The following is an 18,044-nucleotide window of genomic DNA, read 5'->3' on the forward strand; positions in this document are numbered from 1 at the left end:
AATATACGTACGTACATATGTCTAGTTTAACCTCTTGTCGCTTTCACCGTTTGTGCCTCCGTTCTCTGGTGTGCAGCGTCGGTGGGGGTCCGCCAGCTCATCAGCGTCACGGAAATCGACAAAGGTTCCAGCTACGGAATCAATCAATCCAAGAAGTGCAGTTAAGAGAGTATGGGATCAGCGCAGTGTCCCGTGACCCCCGTTGCGTGGAGCTTTTAATAATAATAATACTGTTGATAAATATTAAAAGGAAATATTAAATAAAAATGAGCAAAAGCTGGAATCCGTAATGCTGCCAAAAAATTAATTATCGCAGTTTTTAATGAAATCTGATCGTTCTATTTTATCTTTCTTAACGTACATTTTGCCTTGGCCTTACCAATTGCTTCTGCAGTTGATTTTTTTCAAAAGCCCAGAAATATGTTTCCGCCCAAAATTATTCCCCCCCCCGCATGTGCTCACATATCCGTGTTACGGTAAACAAAGAACGCATTTCCTGAGGCAGGGGGCCCGGGTTCCACCTTGATATCCACTTTGCCAGCTGAGCCAGTGCAGGGCCCTCTGCTCTAACTACGGGTGATCTTCCGCCGGACATTTGACATTCCGAGCCCCGGAACCAAACCGCCGCACGCTGTTCTCGCAAGACGTCTGAATCTGGCCGGTGGCCCAGCAGGGCCAGGGGCGGCGGGGGAGGGGGGGGGGGTCTAATGACGTCACACAGTACGCATCGCTTGCGCGCATCTCGACTCGTTCGTTGAGCGTGTGACGTGTGATGTCAACGGCACGCCTCGGCTTCTGCAGTGGGAAAACCGACCCTTGGGGGTCTCCTGATCCGTGTCGGGCTGGCTCGGCGTGGCCCCGGTCTGGCTCGGTTGTGCAGTGGGGAAAAACAACTAGAGGTGTTTGAGAACCTTTTAAAAAAATCATGTTGCCTTTGGCCCCACAAGCTGTTGAATCGTGACTAATGCACTGCTTGAAAGGGTTTCCTGAAGATGTTTTTTTAAGACTTGCAAAGGAACGTCGTGTTACTTAAAACAGAAGAAAACATTATTTGGAAAATAGTTAAAGCACACTTTTTTCTTAATTTTAAAAAAATATATATAATGTCTCTGGGAACACGCTTCCTCGTGTACGCTGGGCTTAAAGGAAAAACAAAACTGCATAAGGCAGTTTTGTGCCTAAGGCACTGAAACCTTTATCATTCTCATATCTGTTGTTTACAAACGACCAATCAAAACCGTACATCTTAGGAAAGCAGTGGGAAGCGCAAATTCGTCGCTTGAAATCAAGGAACAATCAAATGATCGCATGACATTTTATATCGTGGAACTCACAAAAATGTGCCTAGTGGCGAGTGCACCACTCGTTACGTAAGAAATGTAATGGCTCGGTAGAGCAAGTGAGTGAGTGAGCGCGTCCGCGTCCGCGTCCGCATGGCTTGCCATGCCGCTCCTCGCCATTGACGCGTGCTCATGCCGTCCGTCACGGAAGAGTTCAATGTTTACGTCTTTGAGTGCAAAGTGTGTGTGTCGTGCGGACGCGCGTGACTTCAAGCGCGTCGGCTCCGACGCGACGCGTGCATCGTGAGCACGCGCGGCGCAGCGCGTTTATGCAGCTTGTGTGTGTGCGCGCGCGCGTTGTGCTAGGCTTATGTACAGATTCCCCCCCCCCCACTCCCACTGTGTAGCCTATCTGGGTCCTAGGAGCAAGAGCTGTGTAAGCGAGCAGCCTATGACGGCCGGCATGGCGCACAATGGGGTCGTGTGACCAGCATCATGCCTTTGTCTCACCAGTGCTGGTTTTTAGACACTGCACCAGGTACTTATTTATGGCTGAGTCGACCTAGGAGAGGCCTAGGACCTGTTCAGATGACCACCGCTGATGTAGGCGGAAATTTAACTCGGGTCGCCGCGTTTGTTGTGGCACAGTGCGCCAAGCAGTACGCTGTCGTTCTCCACTGCTTGTGTTCATGTGCGCGCACATGCAGTTGCTGCCCAGTGCACAGTTATGTATGCGGCTACACGCATATACGCACACAGGCGTACACGGTAGTGGCAGTCACGCTGGTGAGATGTTAACTACTTCGCCTGGTATGCAGGAGGTCGTGGGTTCGATCCAACCCGGACGTCTGTATATTTGGAGTTTGCGTGTCTCTCTCCCCGTGGTCACGTGGATTTTTCTCCGGGTCGTCCGGTTTTTCCCTCCACATTTAGAAACATGCTTTTAGAGTAAATGGCTGCTATACATTTCCACACGATAAGCCACTAAGTTGAGCTATAAGTTATGGTCAGGTCACTTCTGAAAAAGAGCTGTATATAGCTCAGTGGGCCTTCGCTGGTAAAATAAAAAGTTTAGTTTAGTTTTAGTAAAATATCAAAACGTCGGCATTACCCCCACGCTGCATCAAGCACACGAAGTTGCTCGTCTGTTACCAGCAATTCCATGTTCCTGTGGCAGGGGACAGTTTGTCCAAAGGGTGACAACTGTTTGACTTAACTGTATGCAGTGGTGCAGCCTCATCAGATGGTACTGATTGTTTGCCAACCCCAAAGTGATGGCAGTGATGAGAATTTTACAAACCCCAAATGTACCAATGAGGTCCCAACTGAGACTGCTAAAGCAACAAATTGAAATTCGTCATCGGACATTGCCTCCGTTCACGTGGGTTAAATGTGTGTGCCTTGTGGCGGGGTAAATCGTGCATATTATCCCACCTCTGGGATGCTGTCATGGTGAGCACACTCGACTTGCAATCCAGAGGTCGTCGGTTCGTTCTCCCGGCGCGGAAATCAAAACAATGGGCGGATTTCTTAAATCCATCTCCCCTCCTGCCATAAATGGGTAACGCCGCAATCGATCAGTAAGTCACGAGTGGCAGGGTAAAGTGCGAGTACTCTCACCAGAATTTCGGGCCAGCAGCATGCTCGAGCAGGCCAAATGTCCTCGAGAGAGAGGATCTCTCTCTAGGGCTCTCTTTAGTGGAGGCCCTTCCACCAGCAGTCACGTGAGCAGGCAATGGCAGGGGGCTGCACATTTACCCATTCCACCTCGACCAAGGTGCGGGGCGATTTCCCGTTCACGTGGCGAGATTAAATGAGCCCTCTGCTGGAGGACTGACTTTGTCACTCCCCCCCCTCCCCACGCATACGTATGCACGGACATGCGGCCAACCTTTATTCGTTTCAACTGCCCCCATTCACAAGGGCCCCCCTACCAGAGGTCGCAACCGGGTACCCGATACCCGGCTACCCGTACCTGGCCAGGTACGGGTAGCCGTTTGCGACCCTGGTGCGGCCGGGTACGGGTAAGGAATCAAAACCCGTTTGCGACCTCTGCCCCCTGCCCACCCGCCCCCCAGGACACGACTTGAATATCGTGACGCTGCGTTCATGCGACCGTCTTTTGCTTTGTAAGAGTTCTGTTTTGGGTGCGCCGTGTGCGTGTGACCTGTGGGCGCGTGACGAAACGTTGCTCCCGCGTGGACGCGTCTGCTGGCGCGCATTCCAAAAGAGACCGTTCAAAAAGAGGAGTTGAGAGAAAGAAAAAAAATCGACCGCTACATTGTGCCGGTTTTTAACGTGTGAATCGTGTTTGGAAGAAGAAAAAAGCCCTGTGTGGAGTAAACTATGGTAAATCACGTGTGGAATTCTATAATTTAGCATATTGCACATTGTGACTTGTTACGCTATCGGTGCCGCGTCGTATGTGCTTGTTGAACTTCTTTTGTACCGTACGATGCCAACCGCGCTAATCGGCGGTGCGGGGGAAGGACAACAAACTAAACCCAAAAGGCAGTTCTAAAATAAATTAGTTTTTAATCTAGATTCGTAAGCACATAGCTCCAGTGGCTTCCTAATATCGTCGTCACCACCCCTCTGCGGGTCCTGCAGTCAGCGGAGGGTCGTGCGTTATGCCATGGGGACATCAGTGCAAGACACACTTCGAGAGGCGTTACTCGGTGGAGCTGTCTCACCGGGCGTCAGATGACATCCCATGATAGTCTGTAAAGAGTGGTTTGCCCAACTGAATCACCACTAATCATAACGATATGAATCTCACTAATCGTGTCACGTCTGCCCCCGTTGTTGCCTGATCACAAATGCTGTGTGGAATTGTAAATAAAGATTTTACTACCCAACTGTGTCATTGTGCATGTGTGTGTGCAACGGTTAGTGCGTTGCGCTAAGAACCCGGCGAGTTCGATTCTCGCTCACGGCCAACGCCAGTGACGATGATCTCAATTGGTTCTGAGCCTCCCCTAGGTCGTCTCAACCTCAAATGAGTACCTGGTGCGGTGTATAAATATCGCCACTAGCAGCCGGGCGAGGTGCTGGCCACCCACCCCCTCGTGTGCCGTGCCTTTATTTCAAAGATGTTGGCGATCATGGCTGACCATTATCTTTGTTCATAATTTTAATCGAGAAATATACACGACAAAAAAACATTACATTTTATAAATAAACATAGGAGAATGTATTCACGGTGGGTTATAGGGACACCAATTATCACATTGCCGGCAAGTATTAAACAAAAAAACGATTCATGATGGATACAATTTCATGCTAATTTGCAGTAATTGCCACTTCAACTTCGACTAGGGGTTGGTAACCAAAATAACGAGACATTTTTTTTATTCGGTAAAAACTCAATATTTCAAGAGGCGCAATACATGTGAAAGGGAGGTGGTCCTTCGTAACGTCACAAAGCAGGTTATCGACGCCTGCCCATGTTAAACTGGACTGCCATGGTAAACTGGATTTCCCATGGTAAAACTTGACTTCCCATGGTAAAAGTGGACTGCCATTGTATAACTTGACTTACCATGTTAAAACTGAACTCTCGTGGTAAAACTGAAAATCCATGGTAAATCTGTACTCCCATGGTAAAACTAGATCTTACATGGTAAAGTTGGACCTGGCATTGACTCTACGAATATATTGCCGAAATAATCTCACGGCCCAGCTCTGAAACTTGAGTGTGGCTGCGAGAGAGGCGCGCGAGGTCGCTCCCCGCGGACAAGCCGTCACCACAGCGGCGCCCGCTTGATCATCCCCTTCCAGCCGAGCGACTCTGCGGTCTGACTCGCCACACATGGGGAGGGAGATCACAGCGCGCCGACTCAACGCCACGTTTTTTTAGCGCGCGTAGGCAGCATTGGTTCACACAGAGCATCCATCGCAAGAGGAGTTTGCAGCTGTGGAAAACGCACGCTTCTCGCGCTGTACGCCGCGGTTAGTAGTAGATGCGTCCCAGAAATAATAAGTAATATTAATTTTTTTAAACACGCTTTTATGAAATGTACCGTACTAGTAATGGAAGAACTCCACGACTCCAGGAAGTGGCCCCGAAGCTTGCCATAACGAAATGGAGCGTGGTGATTTACAGCCAACGTCAGTTGAGCGTGGACAATTAGACCCAAGCCGAAATATAACACATAAAAAATTATGTTTAAAAAAAATATATATTTTTTTTAAATGATAGAATATAGTATTGTCATCAGTATGATATAAGTATACCAAGTTTGCAGTCGATGCCACATTTTGGAAGTGGGTAAAATTTTAGTTACAAGATTTGAGGATACAACAGACAGAGTTAATAAAAAGCGTGTAAATAAATTAAAAAATACTTTTAAAAAAACACGCTTTAATGAAATGTACTGTCCGAGTTGCCCCTTCCCCTGCCCCCTTCCTCCATCGCCCCTCCCCTCCTTCCACATACCCCGCCCCTGGGCATTGAGTTACAAGATTTCTTTTTTGAGGATACAACAGACGAAGTGAGTTAAATAAAAGCCTGAAAAATAAAAAAGGGGCGCATTCAAAAGCGTGAAACGAACGCCTACCCAGTGTCGTGCACGGTACGCCCACACATTACTGCCCCACGTCCTGCCCCATAGCCACCAGCATCTAAGTGATTTCAAATCGCACGCATTGGGAGAATTTAGGGTGTACCTAAGTTAGTCCGCGTATGTTAAACTTATTTTGCACGGTACGTAGCCAACCGTGCTACTGCCATTGCGTAAATAGAGCCGCGTGTGGGTGTGTGTGTGCACAGGTGTTCCGTGTGTACACATGTCCGCGTGATGCAGATGATTGCTTGGCGTGTCACTTGGGACGTGTTGAACAATCATCAGGCGCGTGCAGCGTGGAGCGAGTTAATTAGTTTTCTTGGTTCTTTCGGTAAAGTCACGTAGAAGGGAAATAATAAAATAATAAAAATAAAACATAATAAAATAACATAATAAATTACAATTATGTTTTATTTTTTATTATTTTAGTATTTCCATTCTACGTGACTTTACCGAAAGAACCAAGAAGATGAATCCCTGCAGTCACGAAAGCTTTAAATCGAGAGTTAATTAGTATTTGAAGGGGGAGTAAATTGGTGAATGCGGAAAGACAAAGTTGGGTGGGTCGCGAGGACTGGCGTTTGGGAAACCTTTGACCTGGAAAGAGCCCAAATCAAGTCCAATATACCAGTTATTCACTCAACATGACGTGCACAAGGCGATGTGTGCGAGTGGATGGATGTCGTAGGGCAATGCTGCACAATCCCGACAACCTTGCCTCGATTGCCAGCCACCCACGAACGCCGGTGGCTATTGGTATGCTACCCAACTTGGTTTGGGCCCCCTCTAGGTCACCTCAGCCCGAAATGAGTTCGCAGTCGCTTTGTCAGCACTGTGGAGCACAAAGGTGGCTCGGTTTCGCGTGGCATTGGCGACACGGAACTCATGCGGGGACAATGCCAGCCTTAATAGGTGCTCGCAAACAGCGTTGTTGTTGTTTTCGTGAAAATAAATATACAATCAGTTTAATACAAATCTGGCTGTCGCCTGATGAAGCTAGTTGTAATTACTGGCGAAACGTCGTACTCAGATTGTAAATGTCTGTGTGTCTATGTTGTGTGTCTCTCTCTGTGTGTCTGTGTTGTCTCTCACTGCTTGTGTGTCTGTCTGTGTGTGTCTCTCTCTGTGTGTATCTGTGTGTCTCTCACTGTGTGCCTCTCTCTGTGTGTCTCTGTGTGTGTCTCTCTCTGCTTGTGTGTCTGTCCGTGTTGTGTGTCTCTCTCTGTGTGTCTCTGTGTGTGTCTCTCTCTGTGTGTCTTTGTGTGTGTCTCTCTGTGTGTGTCTCTCTGTGTGTGTCTGTGTTCTGTGTCTCTCTCTGTGTGTCTCTGTGTGTCTCTTTGTGTGTCTCTGTGTTGTCTCTCTCTGTGTGTGTCTCTCTCTCTGTGTCTATGTTGTGTGTCTCTCTCTGTGTGTCTCTCTCTGTGTGTCTATGTTGTGTGTCTCTCTCTGTGTCTATGTTGTGTGTCTCTCTCTGTGTCTCTGTGTGTGTCTCTCTCTGCTTGTGTGTCTGTCTGTGTGTCTCCGTGTCTGTGTTTTGTCTCTCTCAAATTTAGTTCTACCTGATGACGATTGCTTGTGTTGCTATCGAAACGTCGTATTATATTATTTAATTTATTTTCTTTCTACGTGACTTTACCGGAAGAACCAAAGAGCAGATGGTAAATGTTGTGGCTTGGCTCTCCAACACACAACCGGTTAGTGCTGTACTAGTGACGAATTGGCCACGTTCTGTTTACGTGACAACCCTTACTAGTTGGCTGTGTCGGGTGGTGGCGGGTTTTAACGACACATTCATATATTTACGCGATCTAACCCCCCCAAAAAAACCCTCTTATGAATTCTACAATCATGATTAAGAATATAATTACCTCCATCCGCTGGTTTAGGAAGAGCATCTGTTTTTCCAAGCATTCAATCTCCTGCAAACGGATGGGACAACAAGGTCCGCCAACCATTTTACACAATGATTATTATTTGTGCCCTCATATGGATAATAAAACATTATTGTGTCTCTGCACAGCATGTTGGTGAGCGTCGCCTTAATGCATTTCAATCGTTTTTGTATTTACGTTACCACGGAATCGGCCTTATTCACAAACGCACAATGCGTACGTCCACCTGGACTACACGTCACGTCATTGGAACCTCATTTGCCAGTAAAAATATGATAATTGGTTTTTTACCCTTCTATCTGGCAACAAAACTGACATCTTTTTTACAAGGAGTCATGTTTGCATAGACCACAAAACCTGCAGTCATAATGCAAACAAAAAACACAACTCTGATAATTTGCACTGTCCTTGAAGTTGATTGGTCCACACCCGAGACAGCTTTCCTTAGAGCCTAGTCTCACATGGGTTGGACCAGATGACGCCAAAAGGCGCACAACTCAAAGACAATGCACCATCAGAGTATGAGAGCTCGGGGTAAGCATTTACACCATTGGAACCTCATTTGCCAGTAAAAAATATGACAATTGGTCACGTATTTGTGTGTCCCACTCTACACTTGTATTCCAACATTTACCTTACGTTTGTAAATGTATAAAGCACACGGTGTTAGTGCCAGACTTGGCCTGCTTATGCCTGTGAGCGCACACATATTTGCCAGGGCGGTACAGTGGTAACGTATGGATATATGTATATATGTACTATGTTGAACTTATTTCGGACAGTACATAGCCAAGCGTGCTAATCGGAGGTGCCTCACAGGCAAGAAGGGGCATGGGTTCGATTCCCCGACTCGGGTGCCTTTCAGTGTGGAGTGAGTAATGACTCCACCTGTTCTTCATGGGTTTCAAATATCCCCCCCATTGTTCGAAAAGAAATCGTACAATACAACTGGTTATTGTCCAAACATGCCAATGCTGAAAATTAAGCTGCAAATTACTCATTCGGGAACACACAGAAGCAACAACAACATCCCCCCTTACTGCAAAAACAAACTTGGCAGGACCCTCCTGAAAACGAGTCTTGAGACTCGGCGAGGCTTTCCTGGGCAAGCAAGCACAACAATAATAACAATTTGGATTTAAAGCTTTCGTGACTGCAGGGATTCATCTTGTTGGTTCTTTCGGTAAAGTCACGTAGAAGGGAAATAATAAAATATTATGTTTAATTTTTATTCTTTTATTATTTCCCTTATACGTGACTATCGAAAGAACCAAGAACAATAATAACAATACTATGTGATATCGTTTGAAACTCGAGTCACTCACAATCCTCAGGTTCTCTTGCCGATGGCGGTTGATGTGCGGGAGATATCTCTCCAGTCTCTCCACCTGACCCCACAGAGGTGGACGAACAACCTCAACACTTGGACTCGCACGCAGGCACCATTGTGAACACGAATGACACGTGGCCTCCACACGTCTTTAAACGGCCACGGGTCAACCTACGAATTGACGCCGGAGGCACCGCGCTTTTGCAGCCCCAAGACTCACTCTCGATTCTCTCGTGCCACGTTTCCGAAGTCAACACGAAGTTCACTCGGCAACTCTGTCGCGTGCATTGCGCGCTCGAGCACAGCGACCAGCAATTGTTTCAGAGTTAAAGTTAAAGAACCACGTTGCACCAGCCTGCAAACACATTCCTGCGGAGGGAGCTGGTAGGAACGTTGGGTTGCTCGGTCAATGGCCAGGGTCAACGGCGGCGTGGTGTATTCCGCAAATATGCCCGACTGTGAGGGCGGGCACAAGCCGGCATGAGTAGGTTAAACGTTGAATTTTATAAGGGCACCACGGGGTGACCAGCCGCTCCCCACCCAGCCCCACTCTCCCCACCCAGCCCCTCCCCACCCAGCCTCCCCACCCTCCCCTCCCCACTCAGCCCCTCCCTGCACGACGGACGGACACAATAATCCCCAGTGGGCTGGTGGAACCAGTGGGTTCCTACCAGTATAAGTCTAACACGTGGGCTGCAATAAGCTACTAAATTCCTGACTCAGAAATTATTAACGTGAGTGAGTTATGTTATTTAAGCGCCTACGCTTTTGGAGGGGGGGGGGGTTCAACTTCTTTTAAGTTATACATACACTTTATATTTTACTTTCAACAAATCATCGACAATGTGTGCCTCATCTGGTCAGATATCGGAAGCATTGGCAGAGTTGAGTTTGGATAGTGCTTGGATGGGCAGGGCAGCACTGCATGGTGAGCAGCAGAGGGCAGCATCAACAAACCCATTCCATCTTACTTTGCTCCCACGTCCATGCTCTCCACTTTCAACCAAACCGCACTGACCAGCGTGGTGAAGTATGGTCGAACCACGAGGCGTGGGGACAATTTAATCCGGTAGTGGAATGACGAAAGGATCTGCGTCGGTGTGCACGTTACGGTCATGAGACAAAAGACAAAGATCCCCCGTATAGCCTGTAACAGACTTGGGGCAAGTGCTGTTAGCGAGCACCTATGAAGACCGGCACGGCACACGAGGGGGTTGTGGTTGCCAGCACCACGTCCGGCCGCCTTTGTCTCCCCAGTGGTGATGTTTACAAACGGCACCAGGTACTCATTACAGGCTGAGTTGACCTATGGGAGGCCCAGGGCCAGTTCAGAAAAACGTCACCAGTTGACCGTGAATCGAACTCGGGTCGCTGGGTTCGTAGCGCAGCGCGCTAACCGCTGCGCCACCGCTCCCCTCGGTCGACACGCACACAGTACGTGCACAAAACCCACAGATCACAGCGAGAAGATGCCATTCAAAGATCACGTGTCCCAACTTGCTGCACTGCCACCTCCTGGTCACCAAAACAGACCTCAACGAGTTCGGGACCTTTAAACATTTTCATTCACAAACCCAGCTGCCTGCTAAGTGTTGGTTTACAGACAGGAGGTAATCACGTAAATTCGCATGTTATGTGATTATTGTTCGTTATGCAATGTTTTTTACGTATGCTATGCATGCAGTAGGGGGCACAGGTGGTGGTGCATCGGCCAGTCATCTCAGTCAGTCGACCCACGACACCCGAGTCTGTCCTGTGACCTCCTTGCCAGCGGCTGTTCGACACTTCACGTGGCCCTAACGTGCACATAGCCTGGTACAAGCGTCGTGGTGATGTCACTGCCACTTAGTGGCGAATGGTTGTTGTTGTTGTTATGTATGCAGGAGCGGTTATACATTTTGGGGGTCCCACTGTAAATTCCACTTCTTCCCCTTCCTGTTTTAATGCCACCCAATTTTTTAAAAATATTTAATACGCGAATAGTAAACCTAAATCAGAGTTAAAAACTGACACGACTACTTTAATTTTGGCACATCACTCACTGGCGGTCACGCACATTGCGATGCTGCGGCGTTTGGCTTGAATTTCCCAAATTACTTATCGAATTCGTCACCAGTGCTGCAGTATTGCATTGCAACTATTATATACAACGGCGTCTTATTTTATATTCACAGAGCGCGTATAGTAACAAAAGTTACGTGATTTAGATGGCATACGGAGGCGCGTGCAAGGGCCGAGGAATGGGTGACCTTGAGAGGAATGGGTGACCTTGAGAGGAATGAGTGACCGTAACAGAGGACACGTAGGGTTCACGAGAGGGCACAGGAGGGAACATTTCATGACCCAGGGCAGCAGCCCCCCTCAACCCCCAGCGCCGATCGTACCCGCTTGCCGATGCCTTGTAGCCGGGTGGCGATGATTCTCTCCAAGGTGGCCGCCGTTTCAGATCGTGCCGACGGCTCAACTGCAGCGCAGGCAACAGAGCATGTACTTCTAACCTCTGGTTAGCACGGTTCGCTACGTACGGCACGAAATAACGTCAACATACGCACACTGTAACACGACCACTATCGTCTCGTGGACAATTTTGGAATTGCTGCAAAGCGCCTTTAGAATGAGGCGCTTTATAAATGTACGTAACATAAGATAGGCCCTGTTGTAAGGCCATTAATGGACTCTGATCACGTTCGTGAATGGCTAGAGCTGGGAGACTTTAACACATTCCTGCGGAGGGAGCTGGTAGGAACGTTGGGTTGCTTGGTCAATGGCCAGGGTCAACGGCGGCGTGGTGTATTCCGCAAATATGGCCGACTGTGAGGGTGGGCACAAGCCGGCGTGAGTAGGTTAAACGTTGAGTTTTATAAGGGCACCACGGGGTGACCAGCCCCTCCCCACCCAGCCCCACCCCTCGCACCCCCCACCCAGCCCCACCCTCCCCAGCCAGCCCCTCCCCACCCTCCCCACCCAGCCCCTCCCCACCCTCCCCTCCCCACCCAGCCCTCCCCACCCTCCCCTCCCCTCCCCACCCAGCCCCTCCCTCCCCACCCAGCCCCTCCCTGTACGACGGACGCAATAATCCCCTGTGAGCTGGTGTAACCAGGAGGTTCCTACCAGTATAAAGTGTCACCGAGTCCAGAACCTACAGGTTGATCCATTTACAGACGCCTCACTGATTTAGCCTGAAGACCGCTCCTGCCTTCTTGCTTGCTTGCTTCTCAGGAGGCGGATTAAATGTGGTGAAAGCGATGGCTCCGTATTCGTGGAGGGTATGAAAAGATTGAACGAGGGGTACTCAGATTGGCCGAGGATGTGGAGAGGCCTTGCAATAAAATGTTTAAATTTCGATTGAAAGCTTTCGTGACTGCAGGGATTCATATTCTTGGATCTTTCGGTAAAGTCACGTAGAAGGGAAATAATAAAATAATGAAAATAAAACATAATAAAATTCTCACGACGTTTCGGCCACAACGCACGCAGCCGTCCTCAGGTGAAGAACTGGTCTGTCGGAAAGACAGCGTTCTAATGATCATTAGGACGCTGTGAGAATTGTATTGTTTAATTTTTATTATTTTATTATTTCCCTTCTACGTGACTTTTCCCGAAAGATCCAAGAATAATAATAAAATATTTATAAATGGACCACTCTATAATTTGACGAAGATTGTCACGTATCTTCGGGGTTAATTATAAGGGTGACCTGGTGGTAGATTTGTTACCGTTTTGATGAGGCATCACAACTTTGAGGGTCAATGGCCTAGAAGGAGGGGGACAGGGGAAAGAAAACCTGAATCATTAAACAATAACGTACGGCCCTTTGGAACTCCACTACTGGATGAGAGCTTCCGAAGCAATGTCAGTTGTTTGACCATACTTCTCCATGCTGGTCAGTGCGGGTTGAAGTGGCAGGGGGAGCGGTGCATAACCAGTTCAGGTATCACCACTGGTGTTAGCCGTGGCCGGGATTCGAACTCAGGTTGCCGAGTTGATATTGCAGTGTGGCGACCACTGTGCCACTGCTTAGTTATAGTATTGTGCAAAACAACCGTTTATTTCCCACTGATTAATCGCGAAATAGGTTTAGGTTTTTATCATGTCACAGGTAAACCCCATTGAGAAATACATTATAATGTTCAATGGGGACTTGGTTACAACATAGAAACCTGGCCAACAGCAAACAGCAAACAGTGAAACAATATAAATACTCTGGAGTGGTAGTGCCTTCCGCTGATAATTATAATCGTTGCTGCAAGCCAGCCGAGCATTCTTGAAAATACTGAGTGAGAAACTCAGCCTTGGCTTCACCTATGCATTGCCCACACCCGTGTAGGTGCCTGTGTGTGTGCGCGCTGTGTGTGCTTAGAGGGAGCTATAAATGCCCTTGGAAGAGATGAATGTGGTTGTTGATCGGCAACAGAGCCCCATCTGCAGTCCGCAGCTGGTGAGACACAGGCAAGAGGCTCGTTAGCATAGCCAAGATCCCGTGACACTCTTCACATGGTGCGGCTCCTGTGTGCCCGTGTCATGGCACCAATCACGCGTGCTTTCTCCTACCTTGAGAATGAGTGTATTGTCCTCGATTCCAAAAGCGTCCAGAAGGACCTGTCCAACATAGCAACAACAACAACAACGTTAAACTTATATTCTTGGTTCTTTCGGTAAAGTCGCGTAGAAGGGAAATAATAAAATAAAAAAAATATAAAACAATCAAAATTCTCACGACGTTTCGACTGCAACACAAGCAATCATCGTCAGGTGTGAAATCCACAGCAAGAAAATCTAAACGTCGTGAGAATTTTTATTGTTTTATATTTTTATGATTTTATTATTTCCCTTCTACGTGACTTTACTGAAAGAACCAAGAAGATGAATCCCTGCAGTCACGAAAGCTTTAAATCAAAACGTTAAACGTATAAAGACTTCGATCTGTAAGAGGCGCATTAACTACTACGCGGGCTGCAATGATTCGACCCTGCCAATTGGCATTAGATCCTCAGCAACAGATGGCATGCCGATGATGATGATGGAGACGATAATGATTGCCAACAGTGCAGGGCTGCTGCCAAATATTGGTGAAACCATCGGACGCAGCTTTTCTCGACGTCTGGCAGTGCATCATCCTAAGCATGTTAGGCACAGTGGTAAGACGTGTGGCTCACGGCAAGACGGGCCTAGGTTTGATTCCCGACTCGTGTGTATTTTGAACTTCTTTCGCACCGTACATAACCAACCGCGCTAATCGGAGGTGCGGGGGTGGGGGGGAACAAACTAAAACACAAAAATCAGTTCTAATGAAATGCAATTTGAATCTAGATTTAAAGTTGCATATCTCCAGCGGCTTCCTAATATCGGAAGGAAGAGTGTTCCAGACGGCCGTAATGTTCTGCGTGGATTTTCTCCGGGTTCTGCGGTTTCTTCACCATAGCTTTCCTGGCGAGGCTTTCCTTGGTCAATAAACGCGAACAGATCCATAGAAATAGATGGTGGCGTGCTCCAGCTTGTCATCAAGGGTACCTTTCTGACTGCGCGTCCGTCCGCCGCCCTGTTGATGCGCACGCACCGCGGACTCTCCGCTCGTTCGCCTGCGAGGAAGGCACGGGGCACACTCGGCTGTCGATGATCCGGAGAGATGGGAGCGAGGGTTGGCCGAGATTAAGCAACATCACACGTTATGCATAAAGGTGACAACGTGCGTATTATTTTTATTTTCCCACCATAGCATGGGGGGGGGGGGAGATATAGGATGTGTCACGTGATTTCCTGGCAGCGATTTCAGCCGCATCATCTCTACATAACAAAAAGGCTCAGTCCCTTTTACACGCACCTTCACATCATCCGCACCCAGTTTACACAACAAAGGCTCATTCCTAGCAGCGTGCTTCAGCCGCACCGAACCTCACAAAAACAATATTCAGGGCCTACCTTGGCTCCTCCCACCCTCAACCAGTATATATACAAATACTGTTTCTTGGAATTTCTCTCACTTGATACAGCTATCGTGCTGTGACGGTTCCACCTGAAGACGGAAGCTTGTGTTGCCTCCGAAACGTCGTGATTTTATTTTTATTTTACTTTTATTAATTTTAATTTTTTACCTACGTGACTTTACCGAAAAACCCTAAGAATATGAATCCTTGCAGTGACGAAAGCTTCAAATCTAGAATTAACACGTGATTATTCTTTATTAAAGTCATCGGATTACTCGCCGACATGCTTTGTGGTGTACGTGGACACTGATGGAACCAGCGTGTGTGAAAATATAATTTCTTTGCAAGATCGGTTACTCCACCCCACGCCATCACTGCCCCCGTGCATCCCGTTGCTGCAAGTCGCTGTCATTTGCACAGCTTTCTAAAGTTGTAAATATCAGGATGGCCACCTGTTCTTGTTTCCTAGGGGCATCCTCCTTTTGACGTTGCTGTCCTGGGAAATCTCGAAGTCTTCCCGGGATATTAAAAATCGCTGTTATTGTAGTAGTAGGTTTTTACCCTTTCAAATGGTACAAAAACGGACACCTTTATACAAGGGATCATGTTTGCAATAACCACAACACAAACAGTCAAAATGCAAACAAAAATAAACAACTCTGATCATGATAATGATATGCACTGTCCTTGAAGTTGATTGGTCCACACCCGAGACAGCTTTTCTTAGAGCCTAGTCTCCATTGGTGTTGGACCAGCCACCACAGTCCGAAATAATGTTCCAGTCATATTTATTTTGCACGCCACATCCATCTCGCCATACTTTGTCCCCATCATACTGCGGTAGTGTGAGTGTGGTGATGGGGGCCGTCCATAAATGACGTCACGCGATTTTGGACGATTTTTCACCCCCCCCTTCGTCACACGGCGTCACACAAAGTCAGACCCCCCCCCTAAAATGACGTCACAAAGCTCTGCTCCCCCCCCAAAAAAATAAAACATGCTTCAAATCACTTTAAACTATTGTCATTGTAGTGCGTATTTAATGTGGCGCTGCACTCTAATATTGTAGGAGAAAACATTTATTACAAAGTCTATTTAATTAAGAAGAACGTGTTCGAGAGGAATGTTGACAAATAATGAAGAAAGGACAGAACAGAAAATGGATGTCAGATTAAAACAAATACGACCATGACAAAGCTATTTGAGAGCTCTAAACATATATATTTTTTTATTAAACAATCAGTGCAGATAAAACAAATTACATTGAGAGAAAACTACAAACGGAGAAGGCTTCAGACCAAATCTAACACTTCCCATGAACGGTGAGGATATCATAGAATGAGTACATTTGCTATGAGAAACTGATCACATATCCGATTAACTACGCACGGTGGGAAATACGTTCAACATACATACACACATCAGACGGCAAGGTGCGCGCAGATTGCAAGCAAGGCAAGGTAATAGCAAAGGCAAAATGAGACGGGGCTTCTTTGTCTTACCGTTGTTCAGGAAAGCCACCCACACCAGATCCCCGCCATCCGCCATGCTCCCTATTGCCGCAGAGAATAGGCGGCAGCGTCATTACCCAGAGCACCGCTTCAATACCCCTGCGCATACATTAGCACGGCACGCGGCCGGCTATGTAAACACATCGCACTGTAGAGTATTCGTCGGCTCACCATGTCCACATGGACAGGAGCAATTATAATGCGACTTGAAATGATGAGTTGAGCTGTAATTTAATGTTTAAAAAAAAAACACCATGACAGCAACTTCGTTACTTATTTCTAGATTTGAAGCTGTCGTGACTGCAAGGATTCATATTCTTAGGTTTTTTCGGTAAAGTCACGTAGGTAAAAAAATGTAAATTAATAAAAGTAAAATAAAAATAAAATAAAAATGACGACGTTTCGAAGGCAACACAAGCCTCCGTCTTCAGGTGGAACAGTCACAGTCACAGCACGATAGCTGTATCAATTGATACAGCTATCGTGCTGTGACTGTTCCACCTGAAGACGGAAGCTTGTATTGCCTCCGAAACGTCGTGATTTTAATTTTATTTTTATTTTACTTTTATTAATTTAAATTTTTTACCTACGTGACTTTATCGAAAAATACCTAAGAATATTCGTTACTTATCTTTATTCTTCTGCATATTATCAATCCACTGCTGTACGAGGGCTTTCTCGCACCGTACGTGTCGTGGGGGTTATTCGACCATGCTTCACCACGCTGGTCAGTGTGGGTTGGTGAAAGTGTGGGGCGCATAGGTGCACGGTACAACGATGGCTTTTACTGCACTCCATATGTTGGCTACCACAGAGCGCCACAGCGTATAACCACTTGTTTTTTTTAATGCATGGCGGTCACTCATTTAAAGTACCATCCAGACTGAACCCTGATTATTAATAAGCTTTTGAGGTGTGATGAGGTGGGATGAATTTCAGGTGATTTGACAACAGACAATTATTATTATGTCATGTCCACGCTCACAGAATTGCAGCATGGAACCGTAAACAAAACTATTCAGAAAAACGCCTCAATGTTATTCGAGCTTCCTTTTACGTATGCTCTGTAGTGTAGGTTTATTCTTGATAACGGTCAAATATCAAGCTTGTAAAATACGTATTGTTATTGATATAAAAAGCGCTTCTCATCTGCAAAATCGAGTTACATAATACAAAGTAAAGGTGCAGGCCCTGCAATTACTTGCTCGAGCCACTGCTGGTGGAAGGGCCTCCACTGGTGGGAGTTGTAGAGAGCCCCCAATGGAGAGCATTTATTGACCCACTCTTTCATAATACATGGACTCAAACCACAACATGGGAATTCAATGGTATGAACTGGACTCCCATGGAAAACTGGACTTCCATGGTGAACAGAACTCCCATGGTGAACTGGACTTCCATGGTGAACAGAACTCCCATGGTGAACTGAACTTCCATGGTGAACATAAGTACCGTGGTGAACTGGACTTCCATGGTGAACAGAACTCCCATGGTGAACTGAACTCCCATGGTGAACTGGACTTCCATGGTCAGGGGTCGGCA

At 47.1% G+C, this 18,044-nt stretch overlaps 2 protein-coding genes across 3 annotated transcripts in view; one reads left to right on the forward strand and one right to left on the reverse strand.

Moving 5' to 3' along the window:
* AGPAT4 (1-acylglycerol-3-phosphate O-acyltransferase 4) overlaps positions 1-699 on the forward strand; it is a 31,696-nt gene extending 30,997 nt beyond the window's left edge. For both annotated transcript variants that reach the window (XM_078615585.1, XM_078615587.1), the window contains one exon: positions 77-699. In XM_078615585.1, the coding sequence (XP_078471711.1) occupies positions 77-165 (89 nt within the window). In that variant the 3' untranslated portion in view covers positions 166-699. The remainder of the gene's footprint in view (positions 1-76) is intronic.
* Positions 700-4,395: 3,696 nt separating this feature from the next.
* Positions 4,396-16,616, reverse strand: LOC144733574 (uncharacterized). The gene is made up of 9 exons (XM_078615588.1): positions 16,494-16,616; positions 14,579-14,646; positions 13,619-13,666; positions 13,444-13,502; positions 12,784-12,821; positions 11,452-11,531; positions 9,063-9,125; positions 7,714-7,764; positions 4,396-5,077 (listed from the first exon to the last, which is right to left on the reverse strand). Exons 1-9 carry the CDS (start codon positions 16,537-16,539, stop codon positions 5,024-5,026), a joined length of 507 nt encoding a protein of 168 aa, XP_078471714.1. The 5' UTR covers positions 16,540-16,616; the 3' UTR covers positions 4,396-5,023.
* Between the last annotated feature and the right edge of the window lie 1,428 nt (positions 16,617-18,044).

The sequence above is a fragment of the Lampetra planeri genome, chromosome 47 (assembly GCF_965212315.1).
Source record: "Lampetra planeri chromosome 47, kcLamPlan1.2.h2, whole genome shotgun sequence".
Lineage (NCBI taxonomy): Eukaryota > Metazoa > Chordata > Hyperoartia > Petromyzontiformes > Petromyzontidae > Lampetra > Lampetra planeri.

What these genes read in the sequence shown, in the direction of transcription:
- LOC144733574 (XM_078615588.1), bottom strand. Translation starts at nt 16,539, where the DNA reads ATGGCGGATGGCGGGGATCTGGTGTGGGTGGCTTTCCTGAACAACG. An exon ending in TACAAGGCATCGGCAAGCGG is followed by an intron (nt 9,126 to 11,451) that starts GTACGATCGGCG and finishes CTGTGGGGTCAG; the next exon opens with GTGGAGAGACTGGAGAGATA. An exon ending in TCCTAAACCAGCGGATGGAG is followed by an intron (nt 5,078 to 7,713) that starts GTAATTATATTC and finishes GTGGCGAGTCAG; the next exon opens with ACCGCAGAGTCGCTCGGCTG.